The following is an 18,755-nucleotide window of genomic DNA, read 5'->3' as shown; positions in this document are numbered from 1 at the left end:
CTCAAAAATATAAGAAGCCTTATGAGATAAATTTGCAATAAGAATTAGCCTTCTGTAGGATGCTTCAAAAAATGAGATGTACAGTGTTTGTGTGTAAGAGATATGCTTACCAATGTAAAAAAGCCTGCTGCTTGAGACACATTTGAGATGCACACAGAGGATAGATATAGTAAGATATTAAGAATGAGGTGTGTAAGCAAAGCTCAGATATGAGGTGTAAGTGATGAACACCACAAATATAGAGTTTCTGTCTGGAGCTTAAAAATGAATACTGTGGGTGGAAGGTCCCAAATGAGTAGTGTGTGGGATACACTAAAGCACAAAAACTTTGTAATATGGGAAGCTCAAAAAACTACAAAATGTTCAAAACTAGCAAATATGCATTGTGCTAGGATTATTTGAGCCAAAATATTGAGCACTTAAATGAAACAATAATTTAAAGGCATGGAGGCCTTGCTCAAGACTATGATTATTTACTTGCAAGTGGTCTTTGAAGAGTTGCGATTTAACAGTGAAGCAATGTTTGGAGACTAGTTATTGCTACCAAGAAAAGGAGTGACCTGATTTGCTAGCTCTGATATGGACATCATTTTCTCGAAGCATTGGTATGGTTGGTGTAATTGCTTTTATGTTAAGAAGCTCAGAAGAAAAACATACCCTATGTGTGGTAATAGTGACAATATTGGGACATGAGGGGGCCGATTATTGGTGCCTGGCCACTTTGAGGCCAATATTTGCCCAATGGTTACAGAATTTAGAGCTGCATGTTTTGATTACTTGGAGAAGGTTTGGGGAAGTAGCCCTTATATGGTGAGATGGAAAATGTTGAGCTATGAAGGGGTTACTGATTTATTATGCCATTGTGAAACACTATTTCCCATGTTTTATGGAAAAGTGTATTATAGATACAACCAAGTAACTTCTCATTTGTGGCTGTGATACTTGATGGCCTTGTCTATTTAACCACCTCTTTATAGTGCTGTGTGTGTTGCACTTAGGCTGATTGATGATTTGTGTCTCGTGTGACAAATAATGTTCATTGAATTTACTACACTGAATACAGTGATAAAGCATAGAACGTTACATAGAGCCTTAGTCAGGTCATAAATATTACAGGGTATGTCACCACATTGCAAACGAAAAAACAATGAACTCCATCCTCCCCACCCTCCGAACATATGGCCATGTCACCTAGGCTATGGAATCCAAATATGCAGCAATATTTTCGAGGGGATATAGAAATGGTATAAACATGCGAGGGGAGGGGCAAAAAATTACACCATGTCTGAACAGGCAAGGGACAGAGAGGGGCCCCCACTAAACCCCTACCATAAACAGCAGTACCCTCAGCCACATCGACAGAGTCATGGGGTGCAAGGGGGACACCAATAAAGTAGCACCTGCTCCGGGAGTGGTGTTGAATATGTGCATAGGATGGTTAGTCAGGTGTCATGTCCTGCACATTAAACCCCTCTAAAAGAGTATCCCATTCCATGGAAATTGGCTTTTTGCAGAGAGCACAATATTCCTCTCGACAAAGAGCATCGGTCTCTGCAAGCCCGGAGTGGGCCACCTCATCTTGCCTTTTATTTAACGTACTGGCTATCTGGAATTTCCAGTGTCATGTTATAAGCCTTTTCGCTAACAATAAGGCCAAATCAGCAAATCTCAGTGTCACCTTGGAACTGCATGGCCATGAATGGAGACCAAGAAGACACTGCGCTGGAGTGTCCCATTGATCCAACCTCGTAACATCCGATAAGGTCAATGCCACTCCTGCCCAGTACTCACATAAATGGGGACTCGTCCAGAGCATGTGAGTGAGTACGGTCTCTAAAGCTTTACATCTGGGACCGCTGAAGGAGGTGGTAGGGAGCATCTTAGGGAGCTTATGTGGTGTCAGATACGCCCTGTGTAGATAGAAAATAGAATAAATTTAAAGCTAAAACTGCAGGAGGTGTGTTTGGGATATTCAAGTGTTTGTGCCCAGGCTTTTTCTAAGATTTCCTGAATGAGGTCTGTTTTCCAATTCAATTTCAAAGGAGTCTGCCACACCTACAGGTGTGCCTGGAACCCACAATAAAGCCAGAGAACAAGGTGCCTCCCATTTCCCATAGTGCGCGTGGCCTGAAATAATTCATGCATGCCAGGTTGGCTCCCATTTGGGGCCCAATGCTGCTACACATATCAGACTACACTGGCATTTGTCAAAAATAAAGAATTGTGGAGCCCAAGCAGGTGCGCAAAGACCACATGGGACAACAGTGTGCCCTCCTGAAATAGCATTCCCATTGTCGCCACCCCTTCTTGTTCCAAGTGAGTCATACGTCTCACCAGGAGTGTTCCAGAGGATGTAGGGCAACTGCGTAGGGGAATATTCGGCATATACAGTGTGGGAACCACTGTATATCTCAGAGATAATTTCCAGTAGGTAAGAGCCACATGAAGTAGGAGAGGACATGTCCACGGGGGGGGGGCGGTTTACACCAGGGTATATTAGTCCATGGAGTTTACCATCTCGATCTGGGCCTGGGTGAAACCTATTTCTGACAGGATACAGCCTGCTTACCAATATGACAACGCTTGGAATTGCCCCACTATGCACTATGCTTTAAAGTCAGGGGCCCCAGGACAATCTTAGACGTGGGCAGCTGCAATTTAGTAAGACCCTGCGGTTTCCAGAACCCCAGGCGAGTTCCCCCAACATAGTGTTCAACAACCGGAATACCCAAGCCGGCACTACCCCTGGGAGGTTCATGATATAGCACAGAAGGCGCAGTAACATAACCATATTCACCTTGGCCAGCTGGCCCACTACCAACAGGGGCAGAGTAATCCAAACATGAATTTGTTATTTTGGTGAATTGATTGCTCATACAAGGTTGCCTTCAACAAGTCCTTGGCATCCTGATAAATATGTATACCAAGGTAGCAGAAAGTGTGAACAGCAACAGGTAGGTTCCCCTCATCGAAGTGCAAAACCAGTCCTACAGAATTGACAAACTGAAAAGCACGGGACTTGTCAATATTGATATGTAGACCAGATAGTGCCCCGAAGGATGTCAATAAGCGGGATATTCCCTGTAATCCAGAACAGAGATCTCAAAGGTAAAGTCGCATGTATTCTACATTCAAGGACACAGACAGAGTGCATTGCCCACCCCACCAGTATACCCTGTCCTTCAGACTCCTGATGAATATGCTGTGCTAGAGGTTCTAGTGCCAGGACAAATAAGAGCGGCAATAGGGGACAGCCTTTTCAAGTTCCACAAGCGATTTGATATGCAGATGAAATATGAGAACCTGTTTTGTCCCTGGCCTTGGGTCCATATACAAGAGAGTGACCCATCGAATGTATGGGATTCCATAAAGGGCTAGCGCTGTCAGCAGAAAATCCCAACCCAGGGTATCAAAGGCTTGGTGAACATCAAAGGAGATGCAACCTGCAAATGGGTAATTCTCACGGGATGCAGTCATGATGTGAAACAACCAACGAATATTCAGCAAGGTATTGCAACTGGGTACAAAGCCACATTGGTCTCCATGTGGTAACTGCTGGTGCAATGGGAGAAGACTGTGGGCAAGGATCTTACTTATGATTTTATATTCTTTGTTTTAGAGGGACAGGGGTTGGTATGAAGTAAGTTTCATAGGGGGTTTACCGGCTTCAGCAGAGGAAGGAAAGAAGTCTTCTTTTAGGGAGGAATGATATTGCTTTTCTAAGTATGGTGCTAACTTAGAGACATATGCAGAGTATAATTCTATCTGGAGCCCATCCCATCCTGGTGTTTTGTTCCTGTCGAGGACTTTAACGGCCCCACATATCTCTCCCGGCAATACAGGCACTCTTAGGGTTTCCCTCTTGTCTGATGGAACCCTAGTCAGTGTTGCTCGCTGTAAGAATGCAGCAATAGCCACAGGGTCCATCAAGGCCGGCCTGTATATAAAGAAGCATAGAAATCATGAACCCCCTATTATAGCCTGCTGGGTATTGAGCAAGCCATTAATTGGGTCGTGTATTGAGAAAATGGGTGTAGGTGTGGGGTCAGATCAAATCAGACTTGTCCCTCTTCGTATGTGACTTCTTAGTGTATACCTTATAATCTATGAGGCGGAGGTGCTCAAGCAGCTCAGCATATACAATACAAGGCTCCGGCAGCACTCCTGCGGCTTCAATGTCAGTTATCACCTTTGTTTCTGGGGCGCGCAACCTGTCCTCCAATTGTATAATGTCCCTCATAAACTATTTCTTAGTCGCCACCACTGCACTAATGGAAGACCCTCGTACTATAACCTTAAAGGCCTCCCGCTCCACGCATGGGACATGGCCGTACCATTATTCTATGTAAAAGAGGTAGCAACGGTGGTGGTTAGCGTCTCCCTAAAAACTACATCCTCCAGAAGGGTCAGCTGCAAACTCCAGGTTGGTATTGGATCGGCAATCATCCCCAAGATAGTGTTATTTTCATGTGGTTGTGATCAGAGATCACCTTCCCTAAGTGTGTGGCATGTGTTGTATCTGGAAGGAGTTTAGTCAGAAAAACAAACCAATTGAGGAGGGAGTGCAATGCGTGGGGGCATCTGTAGAAAGTGTATTCCTGCATTCTAGCATTCCGGCAGCGCCAGATGTCGGAAAGTCTCTATCCTACTGTCCATTGTTTCAGGGCCTTGGTCTGACAAATTGATGCAGTACCAGGCAAGGGAGGATGTGATCTATCTAAAGTAATATCCAGCACTGCATTAAAGTCTCCACCCAGCACCAAGGGATACACTCTTCCCACTCTGCTAATAAGGAGGAGAGATGTGACAGGAAGACATATGCATACATACATCCCAACACAATAGGAGCTCCATCCAAAGTAACCCTAAGCTAAACATATTGCCCTAGTGTGTCTATCTTAGGTCACGGATTTCATATGGGACCTCGGTTATAAGCCAAATCACCGCACCCTTGGCAAAAGCCGAATGGGAAGTAAAAAACAATTGGCCCCTCCATTTCTTGTGCAACGTCAGGGCTTCTTGGGTGGAAAGATGAGCGTCCTGCAGAAATGTGATGTGGGCACGACGTTTATTAAGTTATGCTATATCCCTGTGCCTCTTATAGACTGATTCCAGGCCCGCACATTTTAATGTTATAGGGAATTGAGATCGTAGCAATAGGTAGTATCAATGTAGCATTTAACATACCACCCATACACCGCAACCACCTCCAAGTAACATATCCCGTCTCCCACAAGTGATGCAATAGGTGACAATGGCAAATAACAAACACCCCAACCCAAATACTCGGTCTAGCTTCTAGAAGCCACCAGACATATATGAAGACCAGCATTAATATATCAACTATGAAAAAAATGTTGGCCTTCGCAAAGGGGGTGCAATCAGCAATACATTTAGATGAAACCAGAAAGGAGGGTGAAGCTATGAACAGTTTTGGAAGCCACCAAGACCCCAGCCCTGTTTTCAGAGCACATCAAGGAACAGCACCCATTGCCTTGCATTCAGATGTTATATATTACCAGAAGCCAGATCACATGCAGGCCCTTCATTACTCAATACAGGCACATTGTTTACGTAAAAAATGTGTGACCATTCACAAGCCGTACATGTACAAGGCCCACCATTGAAGTCATTACCTGGAGAAAGAAAGGTGAGAATGCAAAGCATACTATACACCCTACTCACAACCACCATCCCAACAAGTCATGATACATCTGTGAGGTGATCAATGAAAAAAGCGCCATGCTGCCCGCTGAGTCTAAATAGTGAGATAGTGCCCCATGATGAGCTGGACCTGACGCAGTTGTTATTGAGTCTCAAAGCAGTTGCTGAGGTAATCCCAACTGCTGTCCCTCAGTGTTCTGTTGTAGGAAAGGAGTTGTCTGCGGACCATGCCAAGAGGGAGGACAATGCTTTCCCTGCCAAGTACACTGAGGCTTGGGTGGCTCATCATGGGATGGACGCTGGCCCCTTGAGTCCAGGAAATGAAGCTCCAACCAATCCTAAGCCCCTTCCGGTGTATCAAAAAAGACAGTGCGAGCCTCATTGATCACCCTCAGCCTGACAGTGAGCAGCAAGGCATACTGAAGACCTACAGAACCCAGCTGCTTCTTAACCTTGTGGAATGAAGAACGCCTCTGCTGGATGGCCACCGTGTAGTCCGGGAATAAGGAGACACTGACATTCTGTGTAAGGATGGGCGCTTTTTCGTGTGCAACGCACAACAGCACGTCCCAATCCCTGAAGTTAAGGATCTTAGCTACTATGGGCTTGGGTGGTGCTCCAGGAATGGGCTGCTTGGTGGTGACCCGGTGCGCTCCCTCCACTGTAAACAGCTCGGACAATCCAGATGGGGCCAACTCTACAAACTGGGTGGCATTAGGGACTTCAACACCCTCCAGAGCCCCAACTATTCGAACATTATTCGAACATTATTTCTATGAGTCCTTCCTTCCACGTCATCTACAGATCTTTAAGCCGAACCGTTTGTTGACAGAGATGAGTAAGCTGTGTGGAATGGTCTGCCTGACAGAGTTAAGGCCTAGAGGATCATTTTGTTCATTTTGACTGTCTGATAATTTATGCTAGGCATCTTTGAGAATGCTAATGTCTGTCATGATTGCCCCCAAGGCAATTCTCATTTCTCCTGTAGGATAATATTCTGCTTGTCTGCTTGGGAATGCAAGATTGTGGGAGGGATCACATCTTTGGGAATCTGCGTGACTTAGCTCTCGAAGGGCGTGGATCTGAGTGCAGGCCTGTGTATCAGGACTGTACTTAATGTGACCCATGGCCAGCAACAGAAATGTCTTGGGCAGCAGGAAATTGACAGCCCAACCAGGGACCGGCACCACTCACTCCACCCCTCAATGGACCAGACAGGTCAGAACAAGGCAGGTGACAGAGCTCTGCACTTAGCGCTACCTCTAGTGTTAGCACCCCACTGCAGCTGCCGCAATTCGCTTACCAGGCCATCCACCGCAGGGCCCTCCACCTCTAGAGCACAGTGCGCTGTGACCTCGTACACCACAGTTTGTTGCCATCAATCCCGGTAGACCACTAGGGCCAGAGGGACCAAGGATTTCGTCTGAGGCACTCAGCAGATCCCAACAGCGTCCCTAAGGTCAGTGCGAGGAACCTAATATCAGAAACAGGGTCCCTTCAGACCAGGGCACTACAAGTACAGAAATACCAGATACGGGGGCCAACGTCTCATCCATATGGTGTAGGAATCACAGAGTACACAAATACCAAGGTCGACAGACCTGTAATGCCCAGAACCTTCAGCCAAAGGAGGAAAGGGAGGACGTATAGCAGGTATTCAGCTGCATGCCGATGCGATTAAAAAAGTGTGAAGGGCCTTTGGGGTGACGAGGAAGCCATCAATAACTTTTACAGTGTCAATTAGGCCCTGCCCTAGCTCAGCAACTGGCAGGGTTCATGTGCCAGTCCTGTGGGGCCATTCCTCGTAAATCCATGCAATGATGAGCTCCAAGAGAGGAGCAGTGGCTGCGCCCCTGCAGAGCCGACAGCAAGCAGCACGCTTTGACCCCCACCTGCCGGTCACATGCCTCACCAGTCTCTAGTAGGTCCAAAAGCACAACAGGGCCAGCTGCCACCCACAAAGTGATGATTATAGAGACTGTGATGAGAGGTGGAGGGCTGGGGGGGAGCCTTCAGCTGCAAGAGGACCAGCATGCATAGTCAAGTGTGTCAACCCCCGGCTGACTGGCAGGAGCACCGGACGGTTCCCCAAGTGTATTTGGAGCGGTGGAGCCAACAATAAATACCAAAGGGCCGGCCCTATTCATCCAGGCCAACCAACATCTCCCCCTTACCTTAACCGGTCGTTAGAGGCCATGCATGCCCAAGTCCGTATCAGGGTACACTGTCTGGCAGCGTCGCATCCCAAATCAGCGCTCAGATAGCACAGTCCACTACTCTGCCCAGGGGTCCGGAGCCTCCAGTTGAATCAGGCCTCATCCACTATGCTGGGCACTGGATTTAATCCACAGTACTCTGCAGGCCATCACAGAGTCGTAAAGCAGCCTTCCAGTTTCAATCCAGCATCAGGAGCATGAATTCTTGGGCTCTGATGCTTTACTCAGTGGGCGTCTGCAACAAGACTCACAGTCTGGATCGGGCAGCTTAAAGGTTATGCGTCCATCATCTTAGGCAGCCAGCCACGCCCGCATTGAAAGTATCATAGTTTATATCATATTCAAGTACTATTCTACTCTACCAACATTTTCACAATTCGCTACTTTCAGGATCGAGAGTACACCAGTACATTTAGTGGTTGATCCATGCAAAACAGTGTGCAAATGAGGGACCCGGTGACTGATGGCTGCCTCTGTGCTGCATTAGTGTACTGTGAACACTGTTCACATATTTTTTTAATTAAATATCTGATTTGTATTTTCATTTTCTTTCTAGATATGACATTTCTCCATGAGGGCAACAGGACATTGGTGGAGAACCTAATAAACTTTGAGAAGATGGTAAGTAAGCCATGATAACGAACAGAGTTCAGAAAACGCTGGTATTTGAGCCACCCTGCTTCAGATCGTCACTTCCAAGAATCTCTGCATTTCTAATTCAACTCATGTCTGACATTGTTGCTCTTCCACAGACTTCTCAAATCCTTCCTCATAGCTTCTTACAACATGGATTGACCCCCACTAGGCATGTCACTGAGGCTACTGCCCTAACTGTATGTGAGGAGCTGTTGTAATTGTCCCTAAAGTTACTTGGAGTGATTCTTTGAGGATACTTTACATTTTCTTTGAGAGACCTGTGCTCTCTTCATCATAAAGGCAGTTGTGTTGCTTTCTTGGGGATATAACTGAGTCTGTAAGTTTCTTCTTTGTGAACAACTCTTATGGGGTTTAAATAGTCAAGAGGAGGTAGGGCAAAGGCCAGCAAGTAGTGGGCAAACACCATAAACCAATATCTCGTATATTTATTGGACTGATGGGCACTTTTATCCAAATTCAGTGGCAAAGAGGAGAGGGATCGATAGCCTCTATCTTTTTTGGTACAATCCTAGTTTTGTCATTGACTTTCCCTTATAGTAGCTGCAACTATATCTCTTGAATACCTACTAGAGAGCAATTTGTTTTAAATTTCACATTTGAAATGAAGAACAGCAATAGCTAGTTTGCACCCTCAAAATCCGATACCCTTCCTGCGCTTGCGCCCTAGTCAGTTTTTTCAATATGTGTTTGACACCTCCCCTAGAACTCCCCCATTGTGTGAGAGACTTCTGAAAACAATCCTTTCTTTCTCTTGTTCCAATTTTGATTTACCTCATGATGGAACATTATCCACATGTATGCTTGCAAAGCGGACATTCTATGTACATAGGCCTAGACCTTTTCCCTTGCTCAATAGACATCTTATCATCTATGTTTTAGGCAGTGCTTAATTTGTAAAAAATGAAGTGAAGGTTCTGATAATTTTGCCAAGGAGGCCACAGCTCACTTCTCCCTCCGGTGAGCCCCACTTTCAACGCTCTCACTGCCTCAGTCTCTATCTTCTTACCTTGATCTGTTGTCTGTCCCCTACGTCTTTGCTCTAAGAGTCTATCCTCTCTAATTGTTTTCTATCATCTTTCTCATACCTGGTGTGTTACCTTATTCGCTGCATTTCTGATTTGCCCTCTATTCATTCTACCCCTGACCTTTTTCCTCTTCACTTCTATCCATGCTCTGCTCTCTCTCCCCTCGATCTTGGCTCTTTACGATCACTCTTCTAGCAGTGATTAGCTGTGTCTCCGTTGTATCATGTCTGCTTTTCTTCCTCTGTCGTGTCCTCTACATCCTTTCATTCTGTCTTCTCCCTTCCTAATGCTCTCTTCTTTACATCATGGCTGCTTTCTCAATGTATCTGATTTGCTCTCATTTTCTTCCACTTAGCTCCGTCTTATCTCTCACTCCTGCTCTCTGTCTCATCTATAACACTGCTGCTGCCTGTGTGTGTGACCCCTGTCGTCAGCCTGTACATGTCCCTGCTATTTTGAACTCTGCGTTTTCCTGTTGTCTTTCCTAAAGAAGAGGAAGATGACATGGGTTTTACTTTCTTACCTACACAGAGTGCAAACAAAATGTACACCAAATGAAAATGCTTTTTTTGCAAAAATTAATCAGTGCAGTATAACTGGGTTCATAGTTGTCATTGTCAATGAACCACAGTGTTAATCATGCCTAATGAAATAGGACAATATGAACAGTCATTCTATCCATGTTGTACCACCATAGCGCCATCTGTAAAGTGCTATTGTGCTCTTAAGTTCTAACCTATGATAATTGGATTAATAATAAAAAATGAGGTCAACAGTGAAACAGCGCAATATTTGTATAAGAAAACCTCATGGCTAACTTATCTTGTCAATTAGTAAAAGGATATTATGAAAGTTCTTTCCCTGTGTTAAAAATCACCAAAACGGCATCCTTAAGGAGCCGAAGTGCCATTGAATCTAGCCAATAATGATTGTATTGATGATTAAATAACATTATTACATACATCTTAAGATCAAACCACCATGTTACTAAATGAGTTCTTCTAAAGAGAATCATGAAAATGCCATAAACAGATGTCATAATACTGTTAAAATCTATACAGTATTGGTTAATTTAGTAAGCATATAATCATAATAAACGTATTGGGAAGACTTTTAGCATTGGGTCCAGCAGACTTTAAGAAACATTAGATTTTATGGGCTTCGTTCATTTTTCGTGTAAAATTAAAAATTTCATTATTTTGCAGCTGAGCTGAGGGTCAATTGGATCAAGATCATCTGCAGGATCTAATTCCCCTGGTCTTAAGGATATTTTTCAGTAATAAAACACAAACAATCTTTTAAAAGATGCATATACTAATTAGATGGATAAAGAACTCTTTTACTGCACCACATAGTCTGCATGTCTTGGGGCCTTTGTATTTCCAAGACGGTTGAGTGCCAAAGCGAGTTACCATTAGCTTTCCCTATAGATGTACAGAGAATGTTAAACTTAACTATGCAGCCGGTTTCAGTGTGGGATATGTTTGAAGGATCATCCAGCCTGCGCATGAATTGTTAGTCTGTATTCATCAACCAAGAGTGAGTGCATTTTGACAACTTTATTATCATCCAGCGAAATACTAGGAAAGGGAGGTTCTGATTCCAAAGTTCTGTTGTACTTGTTGCTTCCAGTGATGATCATAGATATTCGCTGTGAATGGAAAGAGGGTCTGCTTCCTGGGCCTGCCATGTAGCATTATTTAGTGGACTGGCTCTGTTTGACTGGAGTTTGTACCAAGTTTTAATTGCAGAGTATCTTGTCCCTAGGATTTGTTGTGAAAGACCAAATTCCAAACACACTTGCGATGGAGAAGCATTATGTGGAAGGTTAAACACTCTTTTATATGCGTTGGTTTGTATCCTGTACAAAAGTGATGCATCTTTACCAGGCAAGACCTCACTTGCATATGCGAGTGTTGGCAGCAACATAGCTGTTATGACCGCCAATTGCGGTTTAAAAGAAAGGCCATCCTGTTTTTTACTAGGGAGCAGAACGCATAGATCAAGCCGTTTCCTTTCTTTTCCATATATTGTTTGTGCTTTTGAAAGTTCAATCTGTTGTCCATATACAGACCCAGATACTTCTAACTGCTGATCTCCTCTAAGAATGCCTTGAGAGCCTGATTGTGAGTTGTGGGCCTGATCGTTTTCTAATTGGCATTGTTTTCGTTTTTGTTGTGTTGATATCGAGGTTATTGATCGTAACATAATCTGCTAGCTCACGAAGTGCTCTTTGAAGGCCCACTTTTGTTTGTATAAGTAAGACTATGTCAGCTGTGGAGGAAAGATGTGTTAGGCATATTGTGCCCAATCGTGGAGGGTAGGAATTTACCCGATCAAATCTTGGGGAGAGATCCGCCATGAAAGGTTGAACTAGTGCGTAGCTAATACACAGCCTTGCTTGAGGCCTACTTCAATGGTTATTCTCCTTGATAGTCTTGATCTGTTGGTTAGTTTAATTTATTTGATCCATCAGCTAATTTAACTTGATTTCGGAGACTTAGCTTGGGAAGGAGCCGTTATCGCTTTTAAGACCAAGATCAGTACCTAGTGTAGAACTCGGCTTTCACAGGACAACCTGTAGGTTTGGAGACTGTACTGCAAAGTAAGAGTCCGTCTGGAGACATTGAAAGGTTTTCCGAGTAGCAATGTTTATTCCAGTGGATTAAATGGATATATGGGGAGAGCTATTGGTAGACAATAAACCTGTCACGCTTTCTAAGAACTAGTGAGATCAGTGGCTTTATGGAAGAACTTATTCAACCTTATTTTCAGTAATTGGAATCAGCGTCATGTGGCTGTGCCAGTTTTGAAACTTTCCATGTCATTTAAGGGCTGATGTGCACTCCATTGTTTCTGGCTGAAGATGTTGAAAGCATGATATCTGAGAGGCAGAGCATAGAGCAGGAGTGGGAGGCAGGTACAGTGGAAGCATGAAAATAGAAGGGGCTTAATTTATAAAAATGTAAATGCCATGGTCCCTTGTATTTATTGGGAGGCCACATTGGTTGTCACTACCCACTGCCCCTGCTAGCACTGGCAAATATTAATCAGCTAACAATATACTTGTGACATTTTGGCCGTTATTCATACATTTAATATATATGCGACATCCACCTTCCAGTGGTGTCTAGCTATGAGGCAGTATGTACTTTTTCTGGAGGTAAGGAGTGAAGGACAGAAACAAATGAAGGATTTGGTTATCTGTGTAACCATGACAAGAAAAGCTGGAGGAAGTGTTGATATTGCCAAGGGATGAGGTATTGATTGACAAGAGGAGAAGACTAAAGACAGAAACAAGGGGTTACAAGTCAGGAGAGATTTTGGGATGGATGAGGAGAAGCACCAAGAGTCTGAAAAGAAGTAATGACAGAGAGGAGGTGAAATCTAGTAGATAACTGAGTCTGTGATCCTAAGATTGGCTAGGCATACTTGCCAATAGACCCGATTCAATAGAAGGAAAGGGGGTAAAGCATTCTCCTGATTATTTTATTTGATCAGATTCTTCCTCTTTCATCTTCTAAAATGTTGGCATGTATGGTTAGAGTCCCCTGTAGAGTGGTGGTCTATGTGATCAAATGCTTCAGAGAGGTCAACAAGTATAAGCATAAAAGTAAAGTGTGTGTGAATCAGCAGAGCTCATAAAGTTGGATAGGTGAGTGAAAGCAGTGTCTGTGGTGTGCAGCATCATAAATCCAGATGAATTGAAAGAGGTGAGGTAGCCTGTGAGTGGTTAGGAAGGAGGTTACACAATGCTAGTCATTCAAGAATTAGTAAGACAGGGAAGATAGAAAGCTGGACGTGAAGGGTCATCAATGTCAGCAGCGGCCTGTCTGCTGCCAAAGTGGCGAGGCTGGTTGGAGTAGGGAGCTGGGGCGCGGGTGGGGGGGGGGGGAGTGGGGGGTTGGGGTTAGTTAGGATACAAAGTAATAGATATATTTTTTTAACTTAACTGATCGTCTCTCCCAGGCACAGCCTCCCAGAATGCACTGCAGCCAATCCTAATGCTGAATGAAAGCAGCATCAAGATTGACCTGAGTGCTGGGACTTTGCGCTCCTAGCTGGACTGGGAGCCTGTGACTGCTTTCTCCAGCCCCAGCAACATAGCTGGGGCTGGAGAAAGCAGCATATGTGCGGCTTAGATTATCTAATGTTGTGTAAACAGCTGAAGGCTTTTTTTGTAGTGATAAAACAATGGCTTATTTCCACTTCGAAGGAACCCCTCCAGCACTAAAGGAGAGGGCTAGTAGTTGTTGAATAAATTGAGAGATAACATTAAGCCCTTGCACCAAGACGTTGGATGGAGCAGGGTATAAAGAGGAGCCTGACTTAATGACCGATGCTATGTTCTTCAAATCACCCAGGTTCGGGACTATGAATTCTTTGAGATTGAACGCTCACTGGATTGGTCAGCAAAGCGTCAATACTCATGGGACTTCTCGCTTCCAGGGGGAAAGTCTTATATAATTTAGCTACTTTAAATGAAAAGTAGTGTGTAATCTTATTGCAGTTCTCAGCCGATGATAGAGCAGATGCTATAGTGCAATCCAGTGAAGATAAAGATTTACGGACTGAAAAAAGTTCCTTCGATGAGTTAATTCGCTGAATAAATTTTATTGGTATAAAAATTGCATCTAGTTCTTTTAATCAGCAAGTGGTATTATTTTAGTTCATCTCTGTAGGTATTTTTGCTATTAGGGCTACAGTCTTTCCTCCAGATGCATTCCAGGCACTTGCACACTTTTTTGGCAACACCAAGTTCTTCTGTGAACCAGGGTGCCGATTGATACGATGGTGTGTCGAGGTTTAACCAGCATGTACCTAGGTGGTACTTTAGATAGTGCCCATCAAATTTACCCAGTGTTTTCGTGCCTTGGCAGGCTTTTTCAAGGGTTTTCCCACCAAGACAGAGATCTGACCTTATGCTGAGGAGTGTGTGCCGCTCCCAGAGAACAGAAACAAAAACCTGTGTGTTCATGAGGTGACACCTCTACACACACAGAATGGCTAGTGAATGGACCTATCATGGCGGTGAGCCTCAGAGGCGTCACTGGCACTGCTGATACAGTAATATTGGTGGTAGCGTTTCTCAGTGAGAGAAAACGTCCGCACCTTCTGTAGAAGACTATTTCCTCTGGGCAGGTCGTGTGTAAAATGTCAAGGGAAGAGGTGCACTGAGAACCTGGTAAGACACCCACCACCCGGGGTGTTACACAGAGCAACTTAATGCTCGTATCAATACTCAAAAGAAGACCAAGTTACACTAAGCACCCTCTTTGAAGTCCAAAGTCAAGGAACAAACATTCTTTTTTGTTTCCAAATACAAAATTGATATTATAGTTCTTTTTCACCAGTTTCAACAGTCAGTTCATAAGTAATAGGGAAGCTTCAAAGCATGGATCCAAAACCGTATGTAGTTCTTTCAAGATCTTTATTTCAAACACATTAAAACGTTTTTTCCAGCTTGGCACTGCCGACACGTGTTTCGCCCTCTGGGGGCTTTTTCAAGGCAATCTAGATGTGGATGGGCCGGTCTTTTTTTCGAAAGGTTCTTGTTAATTAGGCGAAGCAGGTACGATGTAGCTATATTAAGAATCCTATTAGTTCAGATGCTGACAGTTACGATGATATAGGTGTATGTTCCAGTTTGATTGTCAAAAGAGCCGCGTAAGTCACTTTGTGGAGATCAGTTCTTTATGTTCATGTAGTTAGGAGTCCCGTAGACCATGATAAGTCTTGTTAGTTCAGCTTGTATGGCACCGATCTCCACTGCTGGACCTATCATGGCGGTGAGCCTCAGAGGCGTCACTGGCACTGCTGGACAAAATAACTTGCCCCCCAATCGAGGACAAAGCCTCCCTCTGCCCCAGGTACTGTTTTTCATGGGCAGGTGGGAAAATGAGCTATTCAGGAGGCATTCACCTCCACAAGGCGGACAGTACCTCTAGTGTGTTGCAGCTGAAGAAAACAGCTGAGAATGGCTTTGGCCATCTTGAATGTAGGCTAGAAAGCAGGTTCTGACTAGTATTGATGACATACAACCACCGGATGTAGTCACTACAGGGGCGGATTAGAAATAGGACTAGATGCCCATTGGCTACTTGTCCTCACACCCACCAACAATCCCCTAAATTAAAGATTTAATGGGCACCCCGGACAGCTGAACCTCAGATTTGATATGATATCAAGAAGAGACCTGTTTCCACAACAAGGCAGGACTCTATGAAGAGAGTCACTAAGCTCTGCACCTGTGGCAGCCACTCCGCACCTGCTGTATTTCGACTTGACCAAAGCAAGAGACCAGTTCCAAAAGGAAGGTGAACCCCTCTGCAAACTCCAAACTTCAAAAGAACATCCTTTGGCTAGAGGAACTAGTCACCTGCAGTTGGCAGACACAAACCGTGAAATCCACAACCTGAATTACTGTCCACTAGCTGTCCAGCGCGGCCGCTCAAAACCATTGGGCAGGTGGCTTCTGAAAACTGTACTGATTTCAGTCAGAATCCGCTTTCTACAATGTTCCCCAAGTCCTCTGGAAGAAGATTTCCTCAACCACAGTGCTTGCAGGTACCAAGATTTATTGGTGGTGAGCCCGACTACTACCTGCTGTATCCGGCACTCCAAGAGAAAAGATACATCTGAAGGAACAACCAACCACCTCTGTGGCTCCATCGTACAGATCCTGTATTTGTTTTCACCCTCTTTGGCGCACCTGCAGCACCAGTTGCAGCTGATCCATTCAGCACCACAGATGGCCAAGAGCACTGTAGAGTCTACCTGCTTGGAGACTCCTGGTCCAGGGTCTGCTCCTTGCTTCAGTTCCAAAAGGTTTTGCTCAACTTGACCCCAAGCATCTTTTTGCTAAGGTGGTCATTTAAAGAACGCCAGGCTAAGTGACAGCTCCGTTCGACAGCTAAAGTGCACGTCTGCACCCATTCCACTGAGCATGGTAAAATTGTGCTAGCTATTGTGAACTGGTTTAAGTACTCATGAGAACTTATCCCTGAGTGGGTTCTGTTGAACTGACTGTCTAAGTAACAGTGCATTTATGTGTTTTTCCCATTGACCGCAACGTTAATGTTTTACACTATAAATTACTGATTTATTCAATTCTTGTAACTTGATAACTACGGTTATTCTGTATGTATAGATTTTGTGTTGGTGTCCAAAATAGATAAAAATCGGAGTTATTTTTCTAAATTGGTGATGGATTTCTCTCGAGCCGTGTCAATTACTTATCATCCATGTTGGTGATGTGAAATGCTTAACACATGTTCCTCTAAGTAGCCTGTCTGCTCTTTGCCAATCTACCTGGACTGAGAGAACGTGTACAAGAGAATACCCGGCGTCCTTCTTTGTGTATTGTGCTAGTGTTACTTGATAAGGCACCCCTGCCACCCCACATAATACTTTAACCTTGCAACAGTGATCCCACCTCCACCACAGGAACAAAACTAGGAAGTAGGAGTGGACATCACTCACTCAATCAATCAATACCATTTGTAGAGCACACTACATACCAGCAAGGGTTCCAAGGTGCTGGGGGGGTGCTGTTGCTACTGGTCGAACAGCCAGGTCTTGAGTTGCCTCCTGAAGGTAAGAAAGTCTTCGGTTTGTCGTAGGATGAGGGGGAGGGTGTTCCAGGTTGTGGTGGCGAGGTGGGAGAAGGATCTGCCTCCGTCTGTGGCTCTACGGATGCGTGGGACGTTGACCAGGGAGAGGTCTGTGGGACAGAGTTTCCTGTTGGGTGCGTAGAAGGAGAGTTGACTGTTGAGGTAGGCCGGGTCGGTCTTGTGAAGTGCCTTGTGTGCGTGGATCAGGAGCTTGAACAAGATTCTTTTGTCGACAGGGAGCCAGTGCAGGTTCCTGAGGTGGAGGGTGTTGTGCTCGCGGCGCGGGACGTCAAGGATCAGGTGTGCAGAGGCATTTTGGATTCTTTGAAGACTGTTGATGAGCTTGGTCGGTGCGCCGGCATAGAGGGCATTTCCGTAGTCGAGTCTGCTGCTGACTAGGGCCTGGGTGACTGTTTTCCTTGTGTCAGTCAGGATCCATCTGTAGATCTTGCAGAGCATACAGAGGGTGTTGAAGCAGGTGGATGAGACAGCGTTGACTTGTTTGGTCATGGTGAGTTTCGAGTTGAGGATGACTCCCAGGTTGCGTGCGTGGCTGGTGGGTGCGGGGGGTGTCCCCAGTGACGCGGGCCACCAGGAGTCCTCCCATGCTGAGGGGTTGGGTCCAAGGATGAGGATCTCCGTCTTGTCTGTGTTCAGCATAAGGTGATGTCCTCCATCCATTCGGCGATGGCCTTCATTCCCTGGTGGAGGTTGGATTTGGCGGTGAGGGGGTCCTTGGTGAGGGAGAGGATCAGTTGCGTGTCGTCGGCTTACGAGATTATGTTGAGGTCGTGGTGTCGGCGATGCGTGTGAGGGGCGCCATGTAGATGTTGAACAGCGTCGGGCTGAGGGAGGAGCCCTGCGGGACGCCGCAGATGATCTCGCAGGCTTCGGATCGGAATGGGGGAGGCGGACTCTCTGGGTTCTGCCGGAGAGGAAGGAGGATGTCCAGTCCAGGGTCTTGTCTCGGATCCCTACGTCGTGGAGTCGAGTGCGTAGTGTGCGGTGGCAGACGGTGTCAAAGGCGGCGGAGAGGTCCACGAGGGTGAGCGCCGCCGTCTCGCCTTTGTCCAGTAGGATCCTGATGTCGTCTGTGTCGGCGATGATGGTGGTCTTGGTGCTGTGGTTCTTGCGGAATCCTGACTGGGAGGGGTCTAGGATGTTTTTGTCTTCGAGGTAGCGGGTGAGCTGGACGTTGACTATCTTCTCGATGACCTTAGCTGGGAACGGAAGCAGGGAGATGGGCCGGAAGTTTGAGTTTGTTTGGGTCCGCCTTGGGTTTCTTCAGTAGGGCGTTGATCTCAGTGTGTTTCCAGCTATCAGGGAAGATCGCGGTCTCGAAGGAGAGGTTGATGATGTTGCACAGGTGGGGTGCGAAGGAGCTGCCGGCTTTGTTGAAGATGTGGTGTGGGAAAGTGTCAGATGGTGAGCCGGAATGGATTGTGCCCATGGTCTTGAGTGTGTCTTCGATGCTCACGTAGGCCCAGGTTGTCAGGGGGTCGTGGTCGGTGGGGTGAGGTGAGGTGGGTCCGGCATGTTGAGGCCTGTTTAGGTCGTCCGGGGGTTGAAGCTGTCGTGGA

The 18,755-nt window shown here is 45.5% G+C and overlaps 1 protein-coding gene across 1 annotated transcript in view; it reads left to right on the top strand.

Annotated features, from left to right (window-relative positions):
- RAPGEF3 (Rap guanine nucleotide exchange factor 3) overlaps window positions 1-18,755 on the top strand; it is a 977,833-nt gene that overhangs the window by 854,974 nt on the left and 104,104 nt on the right. Inside the window, exon 24 of the mRNA XM_086964721.1 lies at window positions 8,437-8,501. Within this exon, the coding sequence (XP_086820847.1) occupies window positions 8,437-8,501 (65 nt within the window). The remainder of the gene's footprint in view (window positions 1-8,436; window positions 8,502-18,755) is intronic.

The sequence above is a fragment of the Lissotriton vulgaris genome, chromosome 1_1 (assembly GCF_964263255.1).
Source record: "Lissotriton vulgaris chromosome 1_1, aLisVul1.2, whole genome shotgun sequence".
Taxonomy (NCBI): Eukaryota; Metazoa; Chordata; class Amphibia; order Caudata; family Salamandridae; genus Lissotriton; species Lissotriton vulgaris.
Note: the sequence above shows the minus strand (reverse complement) of the source record. Positions and strands in the feature narration are given on the sequence as shown.